Below are 24,135 nucleotides of genomic sequence, written 5' to 3'. Positions count from 1 at the left end.
TTGATTTAGAAGCATCAAGCTTGTAAACTGTTCAGCCCATCCCGGAATGCTTCTTCCTTTTAATTGATCATTTAATCACTTGATGACGTATCTGCTACGTCACAGGTATCTATTTTTAGCTTTTCTGGCCGGGTGATACAGCTGCGTAACAACAGGAAACCATTTCCGAAAGTTGTTCCTTCCTGTACTTTTGAAAGACGGAAATTTTATTTGATCTTTTTTTGCCTTTAAAAACTTCCATTTTCCCAAATGATTGGGATAAAAAATAAATAAACAATGAATGAGTAAGCGAATGGAAAAGAATGATTGTCAAGTAAACTCGGTCTTCCTGTGACAAAAAATAACCGCGAAAGACTGGATCAAAGCAGAAATCCAAAATGGCGGACGCGATAGGTTTTGAAGATATTCCCAGATTTATAGCCAGAAAATGAAAAAATTGGGAAGATTTCTTATAAAAAGCTTGCGCAAAGGTTTGCTAGACGTTATGGAGGGAAGTGTTAAAGCAATTCGGAAAAGAAAGCTGAGTAAAGGCTCGAAAGATGTTGTTGTTGTTGGGAACACACGTGGAGTAAAACATAGAAAAATAACTGCAAATAAAAATGAACCCAAGTTAGTCGAGAAAACAGAAAATAAGAAAACTAGAAAGAAAGAAGAAGGAGAAAACAATAGACTAGATGATAAAAGGTAAGTTTGTTATCTTGATGACAAATATCGAACACAATATTGCCCTTCACAGTTCTCTGCGCCATCTTGAAAGGTAACTGTGTCTGTGCATCAAAGCGATAACAGCGGTGACCTTGCAGGGACATGTAAATAATTGGGTGTTTAAAAAGGCGTTTTTAAAAAAAGGTCTCTGTCGTCGCAAAGTCACAGCTGTTCTCCCTTCGATGCACTTGCACGGTTACCTTGATGGCGAAACTGTTATAAGGGACAATTCAACCAGCAATAATAACATTTTGTGGATCAGAAAAGTATCTTGCTTTCAAATAGACTAGTTGCCAACGTTTACATTTTTACTAAATTATTTTACCTACAGAGATGTGCGTACATTGGCAAGAGCTAAAATTTTCTCTTGGCTTTGAGTTTGACTGTCTATTTAGTTGCATTTTTCCTTGAAATTTTATGTATTTTTGTAGAAGTAAAAATAAACCCTCTCTATAAATAAATTAATGAATATATTTTATCACTCGTTTTGACTACAGGGATGTGTGTACATCATGTATAAAATGGCGTGACCTAGGATGCAAGATATATGTTAGGTCACTGACTATAATTTATTTTTCCCCCAGTATTTTATCTTTAGGTCAAAATGGTAAAGGTTCATGTCTTTTGTTCATGAAAAGAAGTCAGGTCAGTAGGCTGGAAAAAGCTCAATTTCCCATACTCATAAAAATGATATTTAATTCATTCAGGGTTTAATTTGCAGTATAGATATGACATGCCATATGATTGTGACAGTGCTGCAAGCATGACAGTGCTGGGTTCAAATATTTGGTTTTCAAATATTGTACGATATTCACCTTTGAATCTCGGAATATTGAGTCGGCAACAAAATGGCATCTGCCGGCAATCGTTTTGCTACAATTTCCGATGAGGAAATTGAAACAATGAAAGTAATTGCCATTCCTATCAATACTAAAAAGGCAACAAAGTATGGCCTAAAAGTTTTGCTAAAAATTTTGCTAAAGATTTTGCGTGAATTTGTCACGCAAACTTAAAGTTGCTGTTTGTTTGTTTTTATTGAATCATTGTATATAAAAATAAGTTTCTCTGTAGACAAGTTGGTATATGCTAAAACAATTATTCGCCTCAGGCTCAGTGAATATGGAGAATATTTACCTCACCACTTGAAGACTCGCATCTTGGTAAATATTCCCCGATATTCACTTAGCCTTCGGGGAATAATAATATTGCTAATTATGATCCATTCTATATAACAATCGCTTCTGTCCAAACCAGAGTCTAATAATCCATTAACACCTATTTTAATCCCTAGGCTGTAGCAGTTCAAGGAAAAGTATCAATAAAGCTGTTACAGGGAGCTGTTGATGTCATGGGTTACAAAATGAACACAGGCCAGCAGATATGTCTATTTTCCCCAAATTACTCAAGTCTGCTGACGATCAAGGAATGTAACACAGCTGAAGAAACCCAAATGACACAAACAGTCATTAAAGATTTGGTGGGTGCTCAGAGCCAACAAGTTAAAAAGACAGCTATTGCAAGAGCACAGAAAGCCTCCAGTGTTGTACTCATGACCAAAACAGAATCTGTGGAAACTGACTTTGTGTGTCAGTTTAAAGAATATGAAGATTGCTATGATACTGTAAAGGTTTGTTAGTATAGAAAAATCGCATGATCTTGAGTACAATTCGGAATTTATTTTAATCTATATTTTGAATTTAAGAACTTTTAAAACATAATGAGTATCTATGAATTCTGAATTGTACAAGAAGATTGTGCGATTTTTTTGTTTTTGTCACTCAACAATCGGGACTCTACAGAGTATAATTTGGGATTTAATTGTACTCCTCTTGTCCAATCTGAATCGAGTAATTTTGTTAAGTGTATTATAAATGCTTTAACTAAATTAAAGTTACCAGCTTTGGGAAGAAGCTGATAGAGAGGATGGTTGGCGATTTTATTTCCATAGGAAATAAATCTAGGTTTACAATCTGACTTTAAATTTGATTGACAGTTTTTGTGAATTGTTTTTTCCTAGGATGGTGATGATAATGGGGACTTAAATAAGGATGAAAAATATATCCATAAAGTGACATCACCTCTTGGGTTTATGTTGGTAGGTTATAGAAGAAGATTATGTAACATGTACAGTTTGTTATGAAAACATTTGTTTATACAACTGTATATCTGTCCATTTATTGATTCATCCACCCATCCGTCCCATCAACGCATCCATGATATCCACACATCCATCCATCCATATATCCACCCATCCATCCATCCCATCCATCCCACCCATCCATCCATCCATCCACTCAACTATCCAATCCATCGTACCATCCATCCATCCTATCCATCCATCCAATCCACCCACCTATTCATCCCATCCACCCATCCATCCCACCCATCCATTCCATCCATCATTCCATCCCATCAATCAATCCATCCCATCCATCCATCCATCCATCCCATCCATCCCATCCTCCTACTTATCCATCCATCCATCCATCCATCCATCCATTCCATCCATCCATCCATCCATTCCATCCATCCAATCCACCTACACTTATCCATCCATCCATCCATCCATCCATTCCATCCATCCATCCATCCATCCAATCCACCTTCACCTATCCATCCATCCATCCATCCATCCATCCATCCATCCATCCATTCCATCCATCCAATCCACCTACACCTATCCATCCATTCATCCATCCCTCATGATGAGCTAGATTAATAATTTGTTTTCTTAGGTTGATGCAAAGTCAGATAGATTTCCAGTATACAAAGAGCCAGATAAATGGATTGATATCATGAATAGCATTACCGAATCACCAAGGACCTCTTCTATAGAGAGTGGTTAGTGATAATAAATGATTTATAAAAGCACTATTGATTTTGGATACATTTGAATTAACATTTGCATCTAAATTACCAATCTAACAGGGCGTAGATGTCAGTGCATTCTCGTATGTGGAGGTAAAGGTGTTGGCAAATCTTCCTTTGCAAGATATGTGATCAATAATTTATTGAACAGGTAATAGACCATTTTCGAGTTCTAAATCAATGCTGTGTTCCTTGATTACAGACTCATTTACTCAGGGTTAACCTCAAATCAGTGTCTAAATATTCACAAATACAAATGGCAAAGTAAAAAATGCACAACGTTAACAATAAAAACACACTGGAATGCAGGAATATTATGCATATAAATGAGGCTAACCTTGAGCAACAGAGAGTTCTAAAATGGAGTATTCAACAAACCAGGGTAAAGGTTCAAAATAACAAGGGCATCACGATATCCAGGGTAACATTGTAGTAGTTACAGGTCCACAGGATGCAGCCTACACGTCGTACTGTGAAGTTTTTGATTTCTTTTTCAATCTTTTTGACAACTTTTTGACAAGTTAAAAAAGTGCTCTTTATTGCTAACCAATTAGATATCAGCATTTCACCTTGATTTTTTGATAGGCAGAGTTTGTACATCGATGTAACAATATCGAAACATCAAAGTAAAGCGACAAAACATAATTGGTTAGCAGTAAAAAGAACAATTTGAATCAAAAAGTCGTTTGGCATGTAACACAGTAAGATATAAGTGGTTCAAGAAAAATGGGACTCTGCTGTATTTTAGCATCTTGTCAGCTTTTCGTTTTGAAAGTAACAGTAATAAGTTACAAATTAAGCTAAATAGGTACCATAGTTCAAAAGCAATGATAGGATCAAAAACGTTTTTTTGCAATATCCTACTGAGATTTGGGACATGTATGAATTGTAAAAATCTTAGGCGATACAGTTATCTCTGTTTAAGTAATAAATGAGTTAGTCTGGGGAGAAGTTTCACCATTTCAGACTGTATGTCATTACCTTGAAAATAAGAATCTTAGCCCAGTTTTTTTGCTTTAGTTTCAGTGAGGTGTGTTATCTAGAGTGTGATGTAGGTCAGACTGAATTCACTCCCCCAGCCATTTTATCTTTAAATCATGTCACAGCACCACTTCTAGGTATGTACTCTATACTCTGCTAATAGTTGACACTTGTTTCTAGCCCAACTCAATAACATTGGGTCATATATGTGAGTGTAATGAAAGAACATCTTTCATTTCTTTAGGTCCACCAATCACCCACTTAAAATGGCCAGAGAGGTAAAGACTGATTATCTGTTTTATTGATATAGTGTTTGCAATATTTAGATCTTATTAACCAAGCGGGAGGTCTAGATTATCCCGTACAGACCGACCAAACTCGGTTGATAAGAGTTTTATTATATGACCACTTTTCATTGAAAAGGAGAAAATGTTTTCACCGTAAGATTAATATGCGATCGGACCGGTTAATACCGGAGAATCTAGACCAGTCCGCGATGCGATCTATCCAATCAGATTGCTCGATTTGCTAGTGTCCAGGCTCTAAGATTCACGGTCATATAATAAAGCCTGTTATTGCAGTTGCTGCTACAACTAAATCTGTACTATTGGGTATTGTACTATTGTACTACTGGGTAGCATGGGTGGCGTTTGCGGCTAACGCTTTGTCTTTCACCGCTGTGAGTCCAACGGGTCGGGTCGCTGGTTCGAGCCCTGCGGTCGCCACATGTGAATTGAGTTTGTTTGATGTGTTGTTCTTTCCTATGGTATAAGGGTTTTCTCCAAGTTCTCCGATTTCCTCCCTCCGTAAAAATCAACATGTGAGTTGAGCGTTGTGTGCATAGAATATTGAATGAAGTGGTAAGTGCGTGTGAGTGAAAAGTGTCCCTAATTAGTGCGAAAGCGCTAGAACGACTAGACACTTAAATAAAAGGGATTTATTTATTTATTTAGTGGTGTTAATTCGTTTCAAGTGAGGCTATTAGGGCAACAGGTTCTGAAACTGCTAATAACTATAATATCTGCAATCATTCTTTATGATCTGGATGAATAATTCAATCTTTCAGAGCACACTTCTTTGGGGATGTCTCACCTAAAGATAATCCCAACCTGTACATCAACAGCATAAATCATCTGTATCAGTACTATGAAGAAAAGTATGAGGGTAAAAATATACCACTTGTGGTCAATACCCAGGGATGGGTCAAAGGTATCGTATAAACTTTAACCATATAAACATTAACCCAAAAGGTCCATTATCGAAAAGTGCAGGTACTGGCTTAGCTGTGAAAGCACTAACCTCTCACCAAGGCGACCCAGGTTAGATTATTGCCAGGCTTGGTTTTTTCTCCACATTCTCTAGTTTTTCTTCTCTCCACAAAAAATCAACTTTTAAATTCTAATCCAATCTACCGGTAGCGTTATCAAGTGGTTGCAAAACCTGTTAGGTTTTCCAGTCCAGCATAGAGTGGTAAATACAATTAGGTGAGGCCTACACCACTCATGATTCCCAGTTAAGAAGGGTATTGAGTTCCTATTACCCCTTCCTTTTTTGTCACTTTTTAAAATGAACACTTTAAATCATCCCTTGAGCCAATCAATTGCACATAAGTTTTAGTGTAAGAAATAAGATTGCTCAGTGTATTTGAACTCATTGCTTCATTTTGGAGGGTTTGAAAAAGTAATGACCTGACAAAAAGTCCAAGAGTTCATGGTTTGTTTGTCCACTCTGCATTATTAATTATTTTTCATTATTCTTTATTCCAGGAATGGGTATAGCATTGTTAATGGATGTCATACATATAACTCACCCAACACATATCATACAGATTAACTCTTCTACACAAACCACCAAAAACCTACCAACCATTACCAGGGATTTCCTGGACACATCACCAGGATGGGTGTATCCTACATGTATGGAAGGGAAATACCAGGCTGGGAAGATATTACTAGATGATCTTGTTAATGACTTAAGGTATGCTTCTGGTCAAAGACAATGGTGTGTTTTTTTTTTGTTTTTTTTTTGTTGCTAAATATGATAGCATTGTCTTTTGTTTACTCTTTCGTTTATTAATGCATCCAACTTTCCACCTATCCATCCATGTTTCTTTCTTTTCCTCTCTTCTTTCCTTCCTTCCCTTCTTCCTCCCTACCACCCACCCACCCATCCGTTCGTCTGTCTGCCTGTCCGTCTGTCTGTCCGTCCGTCCGTCCGTCCGTCCGTCCGTCCGTCCGCCCACCTGTCCATCCATCTATCCGTCTGCCCGCTACCATCTTTCTTTCCTTTTTCATTGCTTCTTAATTCTTTCCTTCCTTCCTTCCTTCCTTCCTTCCTTCCTTCCTTCCTTCTTCCCCCTCCCTCCCTCCCTTGCCTCCTTCCTTGTTTCCTTCCATCCATTCGTCCATCTGTTTTTCCTTCCATCCATTCGTCCATCAATTTATTAATTTCATTGCTTTCTCAGCAACAGTGACAACAGAGACGTTAATCCAGCTATAACAGCATCTCTTCTGAGTCAAGACACTAACCAGCCATCCCACCACCCCAAAATCTTCCACCTGACAGCGTGTTCAGAAGATGATCAAACATCATGGTCAGTAACTATGTAATATTCCTTTAAACGCTTATTTCTACAGTAACTGCTGAGGATCAATAAACTTGTGATCTCCTAAAATAAACTCCCCAATAGACCTTTCCCGAATTCCCTTGACTGACCACGAAACATTGGTTTGAAGTCGAGACTGAACTTGATTCTTTTATTCAACAAGTTCAACCTCGACTTGAAACCATTGTTTCGTGACCAGTCAAGCGAATTCGGGATAGGTCTATTAAGGAGAAAGCATTTGATTGATGCAAATTAGGGCCCAAACTATTTGCGCAAGGTTTATGGGTTACAGGAACCGGATTGAAAAATCCTAATGCAACCCATGCACAGCGTACCCAATTGTAAAAGATTACAGTAGCTTTAATATGACTGGTCAATGGCGTGGTACCCGGCACGGTCACGGTATGGAATTGAAGACTTATGTAAACCAATCAAAGCAAGAGGATCACTGTTCACCCAATGAAAATCACTCACACGTATACCTGGCACGGTCACGGTACGGAATTGAAGATATCCTGTAAACCAATCAAAGCAAGAGGATCACTGTTCACCCAATGAAAATCACTCACACGTATACCTGGCACGGTCACGGTACGGAATTGAAGATATCCTGTAAACCAATCAAAGCACGAGGATCACTGTTCACCCAATGAAAATCACTCACACGTATACCTGGCACGGTCACGGTACGGAATTGAATCGCAGCGCGCAGTATTACTGTTGATACATGCACACGGCACGGTGACAATAATGCATCGTCACGATTCGTATCGTGAGTTTTTTTTACAGTCCTACGAAATCTGTTTTAAACACCTTCTTTGGTGCCAGCCACACAAAAAAGGGGAAAAAATATTTTACATCCATCACTCCCTCACGCACTACCACTACATTCTTTATTACCTTCTGTATTACATTCTGTATTACACAACTTTGGGTATTCATGAAAAAACCCTTATTTTGCAAATGTGTTTTCAGGCCAAAGTTCAAAGCATCTGACCATCGCACTATGGACTTGTTGGCCTATTTCAGTCAAATCCTAGGGTCTTGTGCAACAAATAACAATACCGATGGCATGTCAAAGACTAGCATGTCATTGATGGAGTGCAAGCCTTACAGAGTCTCTTGGAGTAACGTGGCTGTACACATGATGCATACTGAGGTGAGATTGTCCACCCAAAAAATGGGTAGTTTTTGCAATGGAATACAGAATGTCCGGGAGTAACTTCGTGTTCAAATTCAAATTTCGATTTGCAAATTCATTCGTCTAGTAGTCGTGCCCTAAGATAGCATATATTGTACTATGATAAATATTTTTGGGCATACAGTAATGAAGCGTCGTTTTGAATATGACAAAAAAAGAAGAGCAGCCAAGCGAATTCACTTCGTGACTGAGTGGTTAAGTTTAGGGTTTTAGTTTAGGAATTCCTAATCTCTTTTAGTAGTTATCAATATTTTTCTTATAACGTACCTCTAGACTTCATTGTTTCTAAGACAGACATTTACGAGTTTCATCAATCAGTGTCTTTTCCATGCTGTATATCAAAAACACATTTTAGCTTGCCCGACGTAGCAACAGTAGCTAGTGCGGTAGAACAATGAACGCGGGATCGGTGTATTCACCTTTCCTAAGGTCAAGAGAAAGCAATATAGGAAGGTATATCTTGCTGCATATAGGGCTGTGGAAACAAATTCTTGGGGTTCAACCACGACTCAAAATCCCTTAAGGTATAAGTAACGATGAATTGAAACAGTTGCTATACTGGTTGATCTGACAAGAGAAGCTAGAGAGGAATTCTTTGTTATCGTCAACCAACAAAGCGGCTATGACGTACCCAAGTAATTTATACTTATGAATGGTGGGTTTGATATTTCTAGGTACCAAGAAGTCAAGTCCTCGTCTCTTTGAATGCTAGTGTTGTGGGTTTAGCAGTGTCGCCCAATGCACCTGAAACCCATGAAGGCAGGAGTGATCTTCCAAAGTTCTTCAAGGACACACCCATTATCGAATGTGTTGGATTAGGTAGGCTCTAACTTTATCGATTAATACCTAGAGAGGAGCAAAGCGTTCTCGGCTTTCTTATAGACCATATATTCGGTTGCCCAGACAAAGTTAGAGGCTAAATCTACTGAGCTGGTTAAGCAAGGATAGGAGTTCGACGATGCCGTGTGCAGAGGCATAGCCAGGACTTTCCAGGGGATAGGCCCCTGCCTACGCCCCTCTTGTGAGATATTCCCTTCTGTCCATCAGTGATCCGTTCTAAGAGTATTTAAAGGTTCCCTACTCTTCTCCACTGTTCTATCAGCATCCCGCGTGTTTAGGTTTTTAAACCTAAACGGAAAATGTTCTATATTATACTCTTTTTCACTTGTAGGCATGGTGCGTAATATCGATCCGAACAACAAACTGTTCTACATCCTGACCCCAGTACCTCTCGATCAACTGCAACGAGTGAACACGTTACTCAAGGGAAACCTGGAAATACCAGCTACACTGTTACTGAAGGTAAAGACCATTACCTCGAGAGGCATGCGTAACCCCGACCAATGAATGCAGGGACAAAGGGAATAGGCTCAGCAATCACGTGCTGATCAATTCACTGAGAGCAAATAGATAAACATCTTGATTCCCATGGGTGAAATATACTGGTGAGCAAACAACATTTCTACAACATGCTTCGAGAGATCGTAATAAAACTGCATTTCGTAACACACTGGATACACATCGTTTCATTCAGTTCTTTACAAGTAGCTAAAAAGAATCACCAATTTAAAATAAAATAAGAAATTTTGCTCACCAGTACAGACACGTGACCGTTAACTGCAAAGGGCCTATTAAGGGTGGTTGTACACTCATCTCTCACCTCTGGGGTCTCGTGTTCGATTCCTGGATTCAGTATCACGTGTGGAGGGATAAAGAAGATAAAAGTCATGCACCTTTGGCTTCGTAACATTGACGTATTTTGTGTATTTCTTAAAGGAGAGGCGTCCAGGTTCTCCTTACGTTTCGTCCGAGTTCTCCTACGACATCAAGGGAGCTGGAGTGAGAAAGGTTCGGTATAACTTACAAAGGAAACAGCTCAACTCGCCTGCCACACCCAAGACGTAGAAAATAACTATTGGATACATGTTCATAAAAACGAGAGTGAGCATCTTCTCAAAACCTGCAGTTCGTCATTGTCTCCCTCTTGCCTCTTTTCTTTCTTTTTTTTCTTTTTATTTATTCCTTCCTTCCTTTTTCTTAAAAGATTTTAGTTTCTTTGTTTTTTTCTCTCCCTTTCTCTTACTCTCTCTCTCTTGACTGGATCGCGTAATGATTCGTTAAATGAGTGGTAGTTTCCTGCGCAGGCGCTATAAGTGTCATAACGCAACACTCACTTTCCTACTTAGGGGAACGAGCGTTGCGCAAAAACACTAATAACTAATGCGTAGGAGACTAGCTAAATGGGTGCAACTCATGGATAACATTGTTTCGGTATGGTATTTTTTTTAATATGTACATTAGGAATGGTAAGGTTTAAAAAACAGAATAACAGTGAATGGTTGAGCTAATAATAAATCTGTATATAATATATAACGATGTCACCCTAGGTTTATCGTTCCCGCGCTTTACTCGAGTTAATTAAGGATGACTAATATTTCAATTCTGATTTTTTTAAGTTCATAAAAACACGACCGCCACTTTGCATTACAAGATACCTTCCCACAAATCCTTGCAGGATGAATATGTTCCTAGTTTTAATCTGCCTTAACCAAGGAGGATGAGCTGGCAGGTCACGATATTAGGGACTTTAAGATTTGCAAAATCCACTACGGCGACGTCGTCCGGAAGTGTAAATCATTTCTCTTTGGGGTTCTGTTCATTGGAGATTTCATCCGAAACATTGTCAGTGAAGTCAACTCATCCACAGGGAAGACCGATTTTGCAAATCTTAAAGTCCCTATTGTAACTAATATGGCGGGAAAGTATCATGTGACCTGTTACTGTAAAGACCCCTTGCAAGTGACGTCAAAGCAGTTCAATTTGGAGAATAAAACAAGAGGTTTAATCTCCTCAGAATTGGAAACCTATTGTTTTGTCCTCCAAATTGAACTACTTGCTATTCGAAATAAATCCCCAAACTATCCCAGGTGTCTTTGCGTGTTATAATACATGCATGGTAGGACATAATTGTCTAAATTATCAATTTTAACAAAAAAAATTTTTTAATTTGAATGATATTTTTTTAAATTTTCGCCATAAATATAAAAAATAATGCTTCTTTCCTTGAAGAGAATCATAATTATATTACTTTCTAATGACAACAGATAGAGCGAAGGCATTTAACCCGTGAAATAAAAAATGCTAGTCAACGTGTAATAGTCAAATAGACACAAAAGAAGACAATGGAATTGGGGTCTACTATAGTGTATTAGTCTAATATCTATTGCACGGGTTTAATGACTTCACTCTAACTCAATTCTACTATATTTGCCAACGACAAAAAAAGCTAAAATTAAAATAAGAAAATCATATCTGATTAAATTCCTATCATTTTCATTCAACTCATTTTCAAAGCATTGTATGTGTATGAAATTTAAAATTGCAAAAAATTAGAACATCAAAATAAGACCTCGAGAAAGATTCTGTACAGAACTGGGCCGAGGCGTCCAGCACTTTGACCCTTCAAATCATCACTTTAAAAAATTCTGAAAGTTAATCTTTAGCAATGTTTGTCATCCTTTTTTTAAATGAAACAACGGAAAACCTTTTCTCCGTGTCTTGTTTACTAACCATTCCGAGATCGAGAAAAAAATCTGGGTAGTTGACACTGTATGGTACTCGGTGTGGGACTGTTTCAGGAGACGAAATGGACGCCATTTTGGAAAAGCAATCTTACGATGCAAGTCAACTTGACCCATTTTTTCCTTAACCTCGGACTGACTAACGTTACTATCTTAAAAACGTTTTGCTTTGTTGTGAACCTCGATAAAGGACCCTTACAGCAAACCTGCCCGGGGTTTCTTGTGTTCCACGCTGCATGCTTGTCAGCTGTTTGTCAGTACGAACTTCAAGTCTGATGGGAATGTATCGGAGATGGTTTTCAAGTGTTGTCGTAGTTGGGTCTTTGTTTCTTCGCTTACTGGAGGATAAAACGAGTTGATATGGGCCTGCAACAACAGAGGAGATTTTGAGCTTCAATTAACTTCACATTTGGTCGCAGCAAGAAAAGGGGAAAAAAGGGAAGGGAAGCTAAGAATCGAAAAAGGAAGGAAAGAAAAGGAAATTTCGATTGAGGCACAAAAGCGTCAAAACTTGATAGGAAATTTGGATGCCCTCCCAACTATCATATCAAAAGTTGCTCTAAGATTTCTCAGTTTAAATCCAATTTCTTTGAAGCTTTCCAAAACATGTAATTTTATGCGTTTATCAATTTTGTATTTCGTCTTTTTTTTTTTTTTTTCTTTTCATAACTCAATTTTGTTACATATTATTTGTTTTACAGGACCTTCTTGAAAATCACTGTAAGTGAATCAGCATCCTGTTTAAATATTATTGTAAATAAAACAACATCATACGTCAATGATATAGATGCTACTGATAACAGTGATAAGGCCGCGCAAAACGACCGGATATAAATTGAAACTACCGCTCACTTACGAGTTTCTCTTTGATCTGAAGGTACAGATCGACCACTTCTACTTCTGACTTTCCTTGTATCCATGACAACACATCCTGACAAGACAACAACAACGACAAATAAGTGAAGAAAAATACTCTGATTCGTTGAAATTGGCGAAAACATAAAATTAGGCTAATACTTTTAAATTACGCACGTATTTACTCCGACGAGGACTAGCGTCCGAAACGTCAGTACGTTTTTTCATCTTTTCACGGTGTATAATTTACCTTTTCATCATTACTGTTTCACTAGAAACACCGACGCAGCTCACACTAGTTTTTAGCTAGTTATATCTTCTTTTAAATTACGGGTGTTAAATGTATTTCGAAAAACAACAACTTGATATTTAAATAAGATGGGCTACCTGTGGTTTGACTTACCGCATTTCCTAACGCTTCTAAATGAAGAAGTTTCAGTTTCTGGACTATTTCGTGTTGTCGATGATAGAGCCATCCCTCGAAGTTTGGACTCTTAAAAAACTTTCTGGAAATATAAAGTAATTAACACACACTTAAAATTTATTCCAACAAGTGAAAACTAAAAATTGTTTTGCTGGGAACTTTTGAGTACAGATTGAACGCGCTGTAACACTGATACAAAATATAATAAAAAATATGAAAGTAATTCGAAATTATTCAATGTGCAGATCGAGTAGTTGCCCAGTCTCCCCCACAGCCGCTTTCAGTGTCGTCACGCAACGCTTTCTCCCCTGAGAAAGCGTTGCGTGATGACACTGAAAGCGGCTGTGGGGGAGACTAGTAGTTGCCATGTAACATTGAATAAAGCCTAGGAAACCAGAGAGGACAACTCGAACTAGAGAGAAACCAATAAATCGACTGACAATGAACAACTACTTCGACGATACGGCAGCCATCTTGGATTTGTATCGTTGAAAAGTAGTCCATAGAAGCGGAGTAAAACAAAAAGAAAACGAAGTGGCGGCCCTTTTGATGCCACGCCTTCTAAACGGACATCCATCAAGAAGAAGGAGACTTTAATACAAATGGATAAAAATAAAATAAAGTTTGAATTCACAATTACCTGTACAGTAGAATCCAGTTGCCCTTGTGTTTGGAGGTGAGCTGAGGTCCATAATCGTTTAATGTTTCAATGAACTCCTCGATATCAAAGTTCTTTAGTCTTGGTGGGCGCTAAAAGTATGGGAGATCAGTTGACGTTATCAGAATATGATGATGATGGTGGTGGTGGTGATGGTGGCGGTGATGGTGATGATGATGATGATGGTGATGGTGGTGGTGGTGATGGTGGCGGTGATGGTAGTGATGATGGTGATGATGGTGGTGTTGATAACGGTATGGTGATGACGATGGTCTGTAATGATAGTGGAGGTGGTGATGATGATATTGGTGATGGAGGTGATGATCTGATCGTCATCATAGTGATGATGGCGATGATGATAATGGTGTGTGATGAGGACGTGCTATTGATGAAGATGATAAACGACAAGCGTAAAAATGATAATGGTTGTGCTAGTACTGTTTTTGATAATAATTATGATGATGTGATGATTATCATTATCATAACGCAGATGATTTTCTACTTTACTTACTTTCCACGGGGAAATACTTTTTTGAAGGGGCATCAGACTTGCAACATACCGCTCCTGGGAAACAATAGAACAAACTTAAGTCAAGTAGAGACAAACAAACAATCTGTAGTAAACGAACTAACGAACAAAAGAGTATCTCACCAGAGGAATCATGAAACTTTGCGTCAACTCAATCATATGACGTCGAAGAATGGCATTCTGCGAATAAAATAAGAGAAAATAAAAATTTCAATCCAAAAAATTAAAAAATTTTAAGGTTCAAACCTGGTATAAAATTTCTCGTTAAAGTTTATAGTATTACACGATTCTGATTAGGCAAGTGAATCAATCTAAACTTGATAGACTGTAGGGCCCCTGAAATCCTTAAAAAGTAGCTGGTTCAAATCGGAAAAGGTATAACGAACAAAAAGGTATTGATAGGTTGCAAGTATTCCCAAGAGAGTCAAAAGACAAAATAATGGCGTCCATTGTGGTGCCGTTAACATTGAACGCTTATGAGAAATCTTTTGTTAAATGGCACCAACATGGCTGCGATGACGTAACGTACAATCGAAGAGTAACGTAAGTTATAATGAACGAGAAGGTATAACGAACCTGTACTTCAGGTGGTCTCTTGGGATGGTTACCCTGAAACACAATGATATTATATTAACAACAAAGGTTGGTAAAGATGATGTTCACCTCGTTACTAACGACGAGGACAGGGGTGCTTAACATTTACCCGGAAAAACCGGAAATGCGGGTATATTGTAAAAAAATCCGGATAACTAGGACTTTCCATTGAGGTGATCTACTTCCCCGCTCTTTTCTGTTCTTCCGGTAGACGCGTGTACCGTTTGTCATAAGTCAAAGTTTCCCGCTCTTTTCGGTTCTTTCGGTAGACGCGTGTACCATTTGTCATAAGTCAAAGTTTCCCGCTCTTTTCTTACCAATAGCAAACGAATTTCCAACCGGATGGATTGATGCAAATGGTAAGCGCCGCAGATTTTATAACGTACCGTCACGCAATGCGCAGTCACATGACGGCGACAGTAGAGTAGGTAAGCGGGCGAGTGAAAGAAAATGTACAATAGCTATAAATAAGTAAATACATTAGAATTACCTTGCTTAGTTTTCTTAGGATTGTTTTATCACGGTTCAACATCGGTTTGTACTTGGTGTAGATACCTAAAGTTCGGAGTAAAGGATGTAATGGCGGACTAACTCACACTAGATATAACCTATATCAAGAGTCTGACACACGGTACTACTGATGCACGCAACGTCATTTCGTGGTGACCGTGGTGCCTGCGTGCGGAGAGTCCCATCAGATCCTATAAACTACGTCCCGCCTCAACGAGCGAGGAAGACGACTGCTCAACCGTCAAACAATCGCAAAGATAAACAACCCGGATGTACCACAAAGTTCGGAGGAAATAAGAGATGCAGCATTGGCCAGGAAGACCTAAAGAAATGTTATGGCCGCCTGTTGTTCCCGAACCGCTTAGGCTTTATGAGCACACGCGGAGAAGAGAGACCGTTTTCAAAGAATGTCACACAAAGCAACTTTTGATGCAACAAAACTATAAATTAAGGAAAGCTACTCTGATCACTTGCGCGGATTTCTGACCAGCGGTACACGGAAAATTGTATTTCACAGATCACAACATCACGCCATTGACAGCAATATTGCAGTTTGTGTTCCAATGCCGAAACCCGTTGTGCGCAAGTAGATTTTTATTCCTACTTTTGAGCGCAAGAGATGTAGAAACAAGGTGTAGTGACGTGCAATTTCGTGTTTGTGTTCTCAAGCCTCGACAGCTTCCGTAGTAGCCTCTTACGCATGCGTCCTTTGGGTCGTCAAGGAACGCGCACGAGTCAAGCATTGTGTGACAACTCAAAGGACGCATGCGTAGGACTATCTCAGTGACGAACTGAACTTAAAAATCCACAGATAATTCAAGAATTGTTTAAATCTTTGGAATGAAGTACTTGCCAGGTTTTGAGGACAAGTTTCGTTTACTTGCTTGACCAATAGAAGGGGATTTCCTGGATACCACTGAAAATAGGATAATTTAACATCAAAAAACTACCTTAGTAAATGAAATCTTCGCGAAACCTGCTGAAATATTAGCTCTATACAAAGGTTTTAACACTGATTTCTTCAACATCTTTTAGACGGTTGTGTTTCAACGGCCAACCAAAATTTAGATCTCAACACTGAAGAATGGAAATGGTCCCAATGCACTCAACTTGTTATTTTCACTTGCGCGCTACATCCCCCGGCCATGTTGGTGGTTTTCAAAAGGGAGAGCCTACGCAGCAAGCAGTTGATGTAATGTATTCATAAAGATACAATGAATGAGGCTTTCCCATCTTAATAAAGGATGGTCAAATATCACGAACATGGCCGCAATGACATAGCTTGCAAGCGGAGAACACAAATGTTGAGTGCATCGGGACTGAACTGTATAAAAAGACGAGATTAATTCTTACCTAGATTTGACATCTCTCCTATCCTAACAACATGAGGCCAGTGTTGTAACGTTTTGGCGAAGAAAGGATTTGTCACTCCAAGAATTACACTGGGTCTAAAGAATAATAATTAATCAAAGAGTCAATACACAAAAGCTAGAAGACAGAAAATGATTTCCATGTGAGACGCATACGTTTGTGTGAAGAAATGTCCCATTCTCTTTTTTTTTTTCGCAAATAAATTTAAATAAATTTAAGTTATTTCGCTGTTATGACATAACGAACTGCAAGACAGGAAGCCATTTTAGTGTACCGCAGCGTGCAGTGTTGAAAGGGATGTATAATTAGATAATTCAGGGGGGGGGGGAGGGTGGAGGGGGCATGAAGATTTCGTTAAAAAAATGTTTTGAATTTTTTCTCGATTAACAAAGATTTTTTGACGCTTTTGCTATGTTATAAAAGCATTTGTCATTGCAAGTTTCCTATCAAACTGGAAACTATTTCCAACTGAAAGCCGTCCTCACAGAATTAAAGTCTAAAATATGATTTTATATCTTACGGTGCTTGCGTCCTTGTGGTGTATTCCTTGAACTCGCTGTCATGTATTGTAAAGAAAGGTCGATAGTCCGAACAGAAGTGCAAGGGTGAAATCAAACTGAAAGAGAGAAATGTAAGGAAAAGCTTACAAACGAAAAAAAAAAAAAGAGAAAAATGTTATAACTTCTAAGAGGGCCTTTTGTTCACACACTACTCTTTCTCTCTCTCCATCATTACCGTATTTTGATGGTAAATAAATAATCTCTTTTTTATTTATACACAGTAGGCTTTAAAGCTAAAAGCTTGTGGGGCTGTGTATCCTCCATACACACTCCTTACTACATTCGAATATTCACTACACAACTCTTTTGTTGATTTTTATGAAGGGAGGAAAATCGGAGAACCAGGTTGTGGCACAGGAGAGAACAACACTTCGAAACAAACTCAATTTACATGTGGCGACTGCAGGGCTTCCATTGGTATTTAAGCCAAAGCTACAGGGTAGACGGATCATAGTGAAAAGTCGAAACGACCTCGTTAAATAATGGGGGAGGAGAGGGGGCCAAAATTGGACTACTGAACAAACCAAGACGATCTTGCTCTGAGGATTTCTCCTTGGCCCAGTCCTGAACCTTATAATTAAGAGTACGTTTGGCCAATTTCAAGAAATTTGTGACCAATACTGATATTAAAGAGAACCATGCAACTAACATACTTGACTAAAACTTGAACAGTATTTGAGCACATGTTGGGTGTCGGTGCCATGACAACGATGGGCTGAAAAATATATCAGAAACATCAACAAATAAGAATCCTGTGGTTGAACAAAATTGATATAACTATGGGTAAAATCGTAAAACATTAAATTTATAAAATAACTGTCATAAATCTAGCATTCTGATTGCTTAAGGTGCATGCTTTATGAGACCTCACAGCATGTGCCCAAGTTTCTATTTCGTCATTCTTATCCAAAATAATATTTATTTTTATTTTTTTCCAGTCCGGTATCCTAAAAAATTGTGCATTCTGATTGTCTGCTTGAGCGGGCAGTATTTTGTAAGTATTTGCCCGCGCTCGTGGTCCGGTATCCTTCGCCGCTAAACAACAAAACAAAACAATTACAAAAACAAGTAAAAAAATATGGAGAAAAAAATTATTTACCGTCCTATAGTCGGTCCGGATAGGACGGCCTTGGTCCGCATATTCAAGACCTCGGGCACAGTTTTTCCCTATCCTGACCTCCTGGCCGGTAAATAACATATAAATTGACAACGGTGTTGTATGCAGGTGGGATTGATGTACTCATGGAACAGCACAACGCTCAAGACATGTTGAGGAGTAATTCAACTTCTAACACCTTTTTTGTGTCCTGCTAATCCCCCTTAGGACTACACACAGTACTCATGCACATTTTTTAATGCAATCTATTACCTCATTGCAAATAACGAGCTCCCAGAGAAGATGAATGTGAGCAACAACTGGTTGAAGGAACCTAATGATATAATAAAGATAAATAAAAATAACTTTAATTTGGGTTGAAAAACTAGTTTAAAATATTATTTTATTATTATTATTATTCTGTATATAATAAGCTCTTACTACAAAAACTGTAATTGAGTTACCACTGAATTTGTGCAAAGTATATTATACAGAAAGATACTGTAACTGGGAAGATGAGGTAGCACAGCAGTAATCTCGCTCGCCTCTCACAATAAGACTCTCCTGTGCTTTGAGGGTTTTTCACTGGGATCTCCAGTTTTCTTCCCTCCACAAAAATCGACTTCCAAATTCTAATTCGATCTATCGGTTGCCTTGTAATTGGGTTCTAGACCTGTAGGGCTTTCTGTTCAGCTCAGAGTAGTAAAGTTGAATAAATTTTAACAATATTATTCACCTTAAAGTATCTGGTTCCTTGAGTGTTGGGATAACTTTTGGACTTGGAATTGGTGTCTACATAATCAGTCATATTCAATGTAGTTAATCATGAATTATTGTATTTAAGAATGCCTGAAGGATTTTGTGAATAGCCTATCAAGGATAGTGGTGGTTAGGTTGGATTCCTCCCTTCACCCACCCCCCCCCCCCCCCACCTCTCTCCCCTACAGAGGACATCCACTTGGGGGCTACATATTCATGTTGAGGATAATGGTGATGGTGATGGAAAACATGTTGGTAGATGATGATGATTGTAATGGTCATGATTATATGATGAATGATGATTACAGTCATAGTATTGACTCCGACGAAGGACTAACGTCCGAAACGTCAGTCTACTATCTTTTGCACCTACGGTGATAAAATTATCTACTGCGACACATTACAGTCATATTATGATGATGGCCAATGTTGTATAACAGCTGTTTAATTACAATATCAAAGTAATCCATGCCTAGACTCACCATAAGATTGATATTCATTGGTCCATCAGGAGAAGATACAGCACCTGGTTTATCACTCCGTGACGGCACTCTTACCTAATAAAATTATTCAACAAATTACAGTTAATACACATATGCTCTGATTGGTTAAGGACTGTTGTATATTAGTGCATAGAGCACAGTGCCGACACCACATGCACAAATACAGTATGCTTTAGTAAAGGAGTGTAAGAAAACAGCATCAAAAACTACATATTTTTTCTTTAAAAAAAATTTTTTAATGACCTATTTAAAAAATGTCCTATTTTGCATCCTTCATAAAAAATGCTTAATTTTTATTAAATCAAAAAGAATAGGTTTTTAGAAAAAGATAAGTCCTAAATACCTGTAGGACATTACCCAGCAAGGGTAGTTGAAGGGTATGGCCAGCCTCTGGTTCTGGCCACTGGTCTATATTGTTACACGCTGGAATAACAATAAATTGGTACAGTAAATTATGGAAAAAAAATAACAGTTTGTTAATAACGTTTAGTTCATAAATAAGCTCCATGCAGTCTTGAGGAAGAGCTTGTAGGAGAGAGTGGAAGTAACAGACAGTGAATGGGATGTGGCTTGCTACTAGTACTGATGTGTAGAAATGGTTCATTCAGTATAATGGTTCATTCAGTATAATAAATAAAGTAAACTCTAATAAGAGAAAAATGTCAAATGCCCTTGGCAGGAATTGAACCCACGTACTGCACATCTTCGGTATTCTACACTACAAGGACCAACCACACTAGAAGACAGCAGGCAATGAAATATAGGCCAAGTAGAGGGGAGATGGGGGGGGGGGGGGGGGGAGGGTTGGCTAGTAGTTTGTATTTAAGAGGTATATTTATATAGAGATGTTTTATAACATGAAAGGTTTGAAATCAAACATTTTTAAAAGTAGGGAACCTTATATTCCTACAAAGGGCACAAAATTAACAAAACCTTGCTAGTAAGTTTTGTTCTCATTAGCAAAAATTTCAAAGTCACTAGCAATCGAACGTTATGAATTAATAACAAGCTTTACTTGATATGGGTTCTAAACTTTTTAGTCCTTCAATTTCTGGGCAGTGGTCATTACTTGCAAAACTTAGCTAGTTACATCTTTGTCATTTGCTAAAAACAAATACATCGTGCGAGTTTGTGAGCATTAATTTTGTGCCCTGCAACAGGAAATGATAGTGTAGGATATATATATTACCTGCTTCCAGCGATGGTAGCCCATTTTCAAAAAATTCAGGAGCCAAGGTTCTGACCTAAGGAATATGAAATAAGTTCAAGTCAGTCACATGTTATACATGTATAATTATTATATCCTGATAAGCATAACAATTTAAAGTCATAGTTATTTTCATTTGCTGGTACTACAACTTACCACTTCACTAAACAGGTTCAAGTATGGCAATCTTGAAATTAGAACTAAAGACTGAAAAATGGAACGATTTTAATATGAGTTGTTGCAAGCAAATTAAAAAGTTAATAAACAGATGCTGTAACAAATTAAATAGCTTTTGATGAGCTGATTATTGTCGGACTCAAGAGAAACACCAGAGAACATGAAAAATAATTTGAATCAAAGAACAGTTGACCCTGTAAACTGCATGCTTACATACATGTAAAAGCTGTGTCTAGGCAAAATGAAATCTGCATGACATTGGCAGAGGAAAGTGCGTGGAGGTCACTAGCTCAATGTTTAAAATAACCACCACTCTGTTGTGGTCATGTCGACTGGCCAAATTAGTTTAAGCTTTAGAGCTGTCTAAGCCTGTTTCTAACTCAACTTTACCTGTCAAAATGCTACGACTGGCAAGGCAAATTAGATTTGATCTAACAAGTTTCAGTTCTGGCCAGACTCTTGTCCAATGAACAGCCTTTTATTTTTAGCCCTGTAGCTGCTACACATACACCACCCTATAGATTCCCATCTTATTGAATTCATAAACAAGCACCATACCTTTTGAAAATAACCACGTTGTATACTAGGGTCTTTTACTTGTCGAAAATAAACAAAGCCATAATAATGGGCAAGATCAGCCTGGGAATATGAGACATAAATAAAACAGATTTAAAATCTTGAAATTGGGAAACAATATTGTGGGCTACTATAAATAAGCTCAGAGAACATATCTCAGGCCTGGAGATATCGATATCGGGAAACTACAAAACATATACTGTCTACCACAAATTCCATCAAGAAGAGTGTTATTTCTCCAGTCTCACTTTCTGCTAAAATATTTTTCATAGTGGACTGTTTCAAAATATTCTTAACAGACCTAATATATTCCTGACCAAAGTTATCCCATTTCATACGAGTATAATTTCTTTGCTTAATAGTTATGCATCAGAAGACACATGGATATGAATAGGACTCAAACAAAGAATCTTATTCTCAAGAGAATGACACATGAATAATAAAAATGGCAATTTAAGCTTTGGTTAAGCTAGAAAACTAATAAATTAAGATTTCATTATGATATTAATATAAAATAAAACTAAATCAAGAATACTGTTCCGATGTATATAGCAACATAACCTACCCGAAATTCTAATGGAACAGCTGATTCAACTTTTCCACAAATGCTTCTTGTTAAGGATGTTTGCGGACTACATCGAATGCGAAAATGAAATTCTGTGTCTCCCATACACCCTATTAAACATGAAAAAATTCATAAATATAGCAACGGTGGCATACACACTGTTAATACCTTTTGTAGATCTACTGGTATTTCTGTGAATGTACTGGAAATTATATTAGCTTAGCTTGTCATTGCCAACATGTTTGAGGCATTAACAAAAACATGAGGCACAATAAAACACACTACAGCTATTGAAATAAATAGTATTTTGATGCTGTAAGTAATGTGTACTAAAATTCTAACCAGGAGGAACAAAATACTGTACCTGAATTGGAGTCTGGGAAGGCAAGGTAGCAGATATTGGTTTTCTGTATAAAAGGAAAAAATGTTTACTGCAATATTTTCATAAACATGCGAACTCTGTGTCTGTGAGCTGCACGCTGAAATTTGGTTTTTAGCTGCCATCAATCAAACCCAATCTGTTTGTACCTTTCATATTTTTGACTGGCGGAAGCAAAAAAACAAATTTCAACATGCAGCTTGCAGACACAGAGTTCGCATGTTTATAAAAATTGCATTAAATAGATAGTGCTACTACTATATGACCTAATCATCATGATCTATCAATTTGACTTTTGTTCGCATTATATAAGTATTATATATGGTGTGTTAGTGGAGGGTGTAATGTATTAAAGCATGCATAATGAATTGAATATTGCAATAGTGTTTAATCCAGCAGCTGTAATATAAAGATATTAAAATAAGAAAATTCGCACACACATATGAATATAATTATAACAAAATTTATAACAAAATTTATAACAGTGAAAAATATTATGGCTGGAGTTAAAAAAAACTAATGAAAACGAATAATTGAAGAAAAATTTGCTTATGTTATGGAAAATGAAAATGATAAGAAAAAAGGAAAAAACATGAAACGTATTTATCGTAAATTGTTACAAAAGTATGCACTTTCAATATTTAAAGTACGGATTGTTCTATTAATAATACGAATTACAGAAAATTTCTTTCAATTTGTTTCATTATCTAAATCTATCGGGTTTTATTCATACATCTTGATATCAGGGACAAATGTTAGACTGATCTTACTAAGAATCGGAATGAATGGACTTTGTGTAAACTTCTTTATGTGATAAATAATCATGTTTGAACTTCCTTCTAGAAACACCATGGATTCAATGATGATTAATACAGATCGGAGTCAACAAGCCTGTACAACAGCCTTCACTATTAAAAATAATGAGTTAGAATGACTCGGGATTAGAATACAAGCGTTATAAACACCACAAAAAAATTTTTGACACCCAGGTCAAGTCTAGTCGTCAACACATGTTCTAGAAATATCATACTTCATAAAATCCTCCACAGGTTGAAATAAAATTCCCTGTAGCCTAGCTACACAACAGATACGTCGTAAAACATACCTCTTTTTCTGTCAGTTCGATATGGCTTGGGTAGACCATCTGGGGATGAAAATAAAGGGTTTCATAAGAAGAAAACATGCTGGAAGTGAACTGGATTTTCTACTTTTACACCACGCCGCGGGTACCCAACACCAAAAACCAGCCAAAATTGTGACACTTGACTTACTTCCATAGCTTGTCCAACTTCTATATCAAACGTCACAACACAAAAACACGTTATCCAACGCCTAAAGCGATCCCAGGGTAGAACATGGGCCCCGTTTGGGAAGAGATATTCTTCCTCCTCCAAACTCGAGGCCGCCATGTTTTTCACACTGGGTCTTGTT

The 24,135-nt window shown here is 37.7% G+C and overlaps 2 protein-coding genes across 3 annotated transcripts; one reads left to right on the top strand and one right to left on the bottom strand.

Moving 5' to 3' along the window:
* Positions 1-378: 378 nt before the first annotated feature.
* LOC116289486 (polynucleotide 5'-hydroxyl-kinase NOL9) lies at positions 379-11,183 on the top strand. 2 transcript variants are annotated; one of them, XM_031696429.2, is made up of 15 exons: positions 379-684; positions 1,290-1,350; positions 1,997-2,332; positions 2,723-2,800; positions 3,441-3,546; positions 3,634-3,724; positions 4,594-4,691; positions 4,799-4,832; positions 5,621-5,763; positions 6,321-6,531; positions 7,025-7,147; positions 8,135-8,318; positions 9,035-9,179; positions 9,532-9,662; positions 10,137-11,183. In XM_031696429.2, exons 1-15 carry the CDS (start codon positions 428-430, stop codon positions 10,263-10,265), a joined length of 2,127 nt encoding a protein of 708 aa, XP_031552289.2. In that variant the 5' UTR covers positions 379-427; the 3' UTR covers positions 10,266-11,183. The 2 variants fall into 2 exon arrangements, with proteins under 2 accessions (XP_031552289.2, XP_031552288.2); XM_031696428.2 differs by having other exon boundaries at positions 7,019-7,147.
* On the bottom strand, positions 10,624-24,135 carry LOC116289487 (protein DENND6A). The gene is made up of 23 exons (XM_031696430.2): positions 23,976-24,135; positions 23,810-23,848; positions 22,690-22,732; positions 22,326-22,435; positions 21,743-21,823; positions 21,164-21,214; positions 20,990-21,044; positions 20,144-20,223; positions 19,780-19,854; positions 19,275-19,330; positions 18,812-18,872; positions 18,096-18,157; positions 17,403-17,498; positions 16,865-16,959; positions 16,365-16,427; positions 15,492-15,556; positions 14,984-15,016; positions 14,531-14,587; positions 14,390-14,443; positions 13,861-13,970; positions 13,200-13,302; positions 12,798-12,872; positions 10,624-12,307 (listed from the first exon to the last, which is right to left on the bottom strand). The coding sequence occupies exons 1-23, from the start codon at positions 24,111-24,113 to the stop codon at positions 12,185-12,187; spliced, it is 1,725 nt and encodes a 574-aa protein (XP_031552290.2). The 5' UTR covers positions 24,114-24,135; the 3' UTR covers positions 10,624-12,184.

The sequence above is a fragment of the Actinia tenebrosa genome, unplaced genomic scaffold (genome assembly GCF_029948245.1).
Source record: "Actinia tenebrosa isolate PJP-AT-01 unplaced genomic scaffold, QUT_ActTen_1.0 PGA_scaffold3__52_contigs__length_22856419, whole genome shotgun sequence".
NCBI lineage: Eukaryota > Metazoa > Cnidaria > Anthozoa > Actiniaria > Actiniidae > Actinia > Actinia tenebrosa.
Note: the sequence above shows the minus strand (reverse complement) of the source record. Positions and strands in the feature narration are given on the sequence as shown.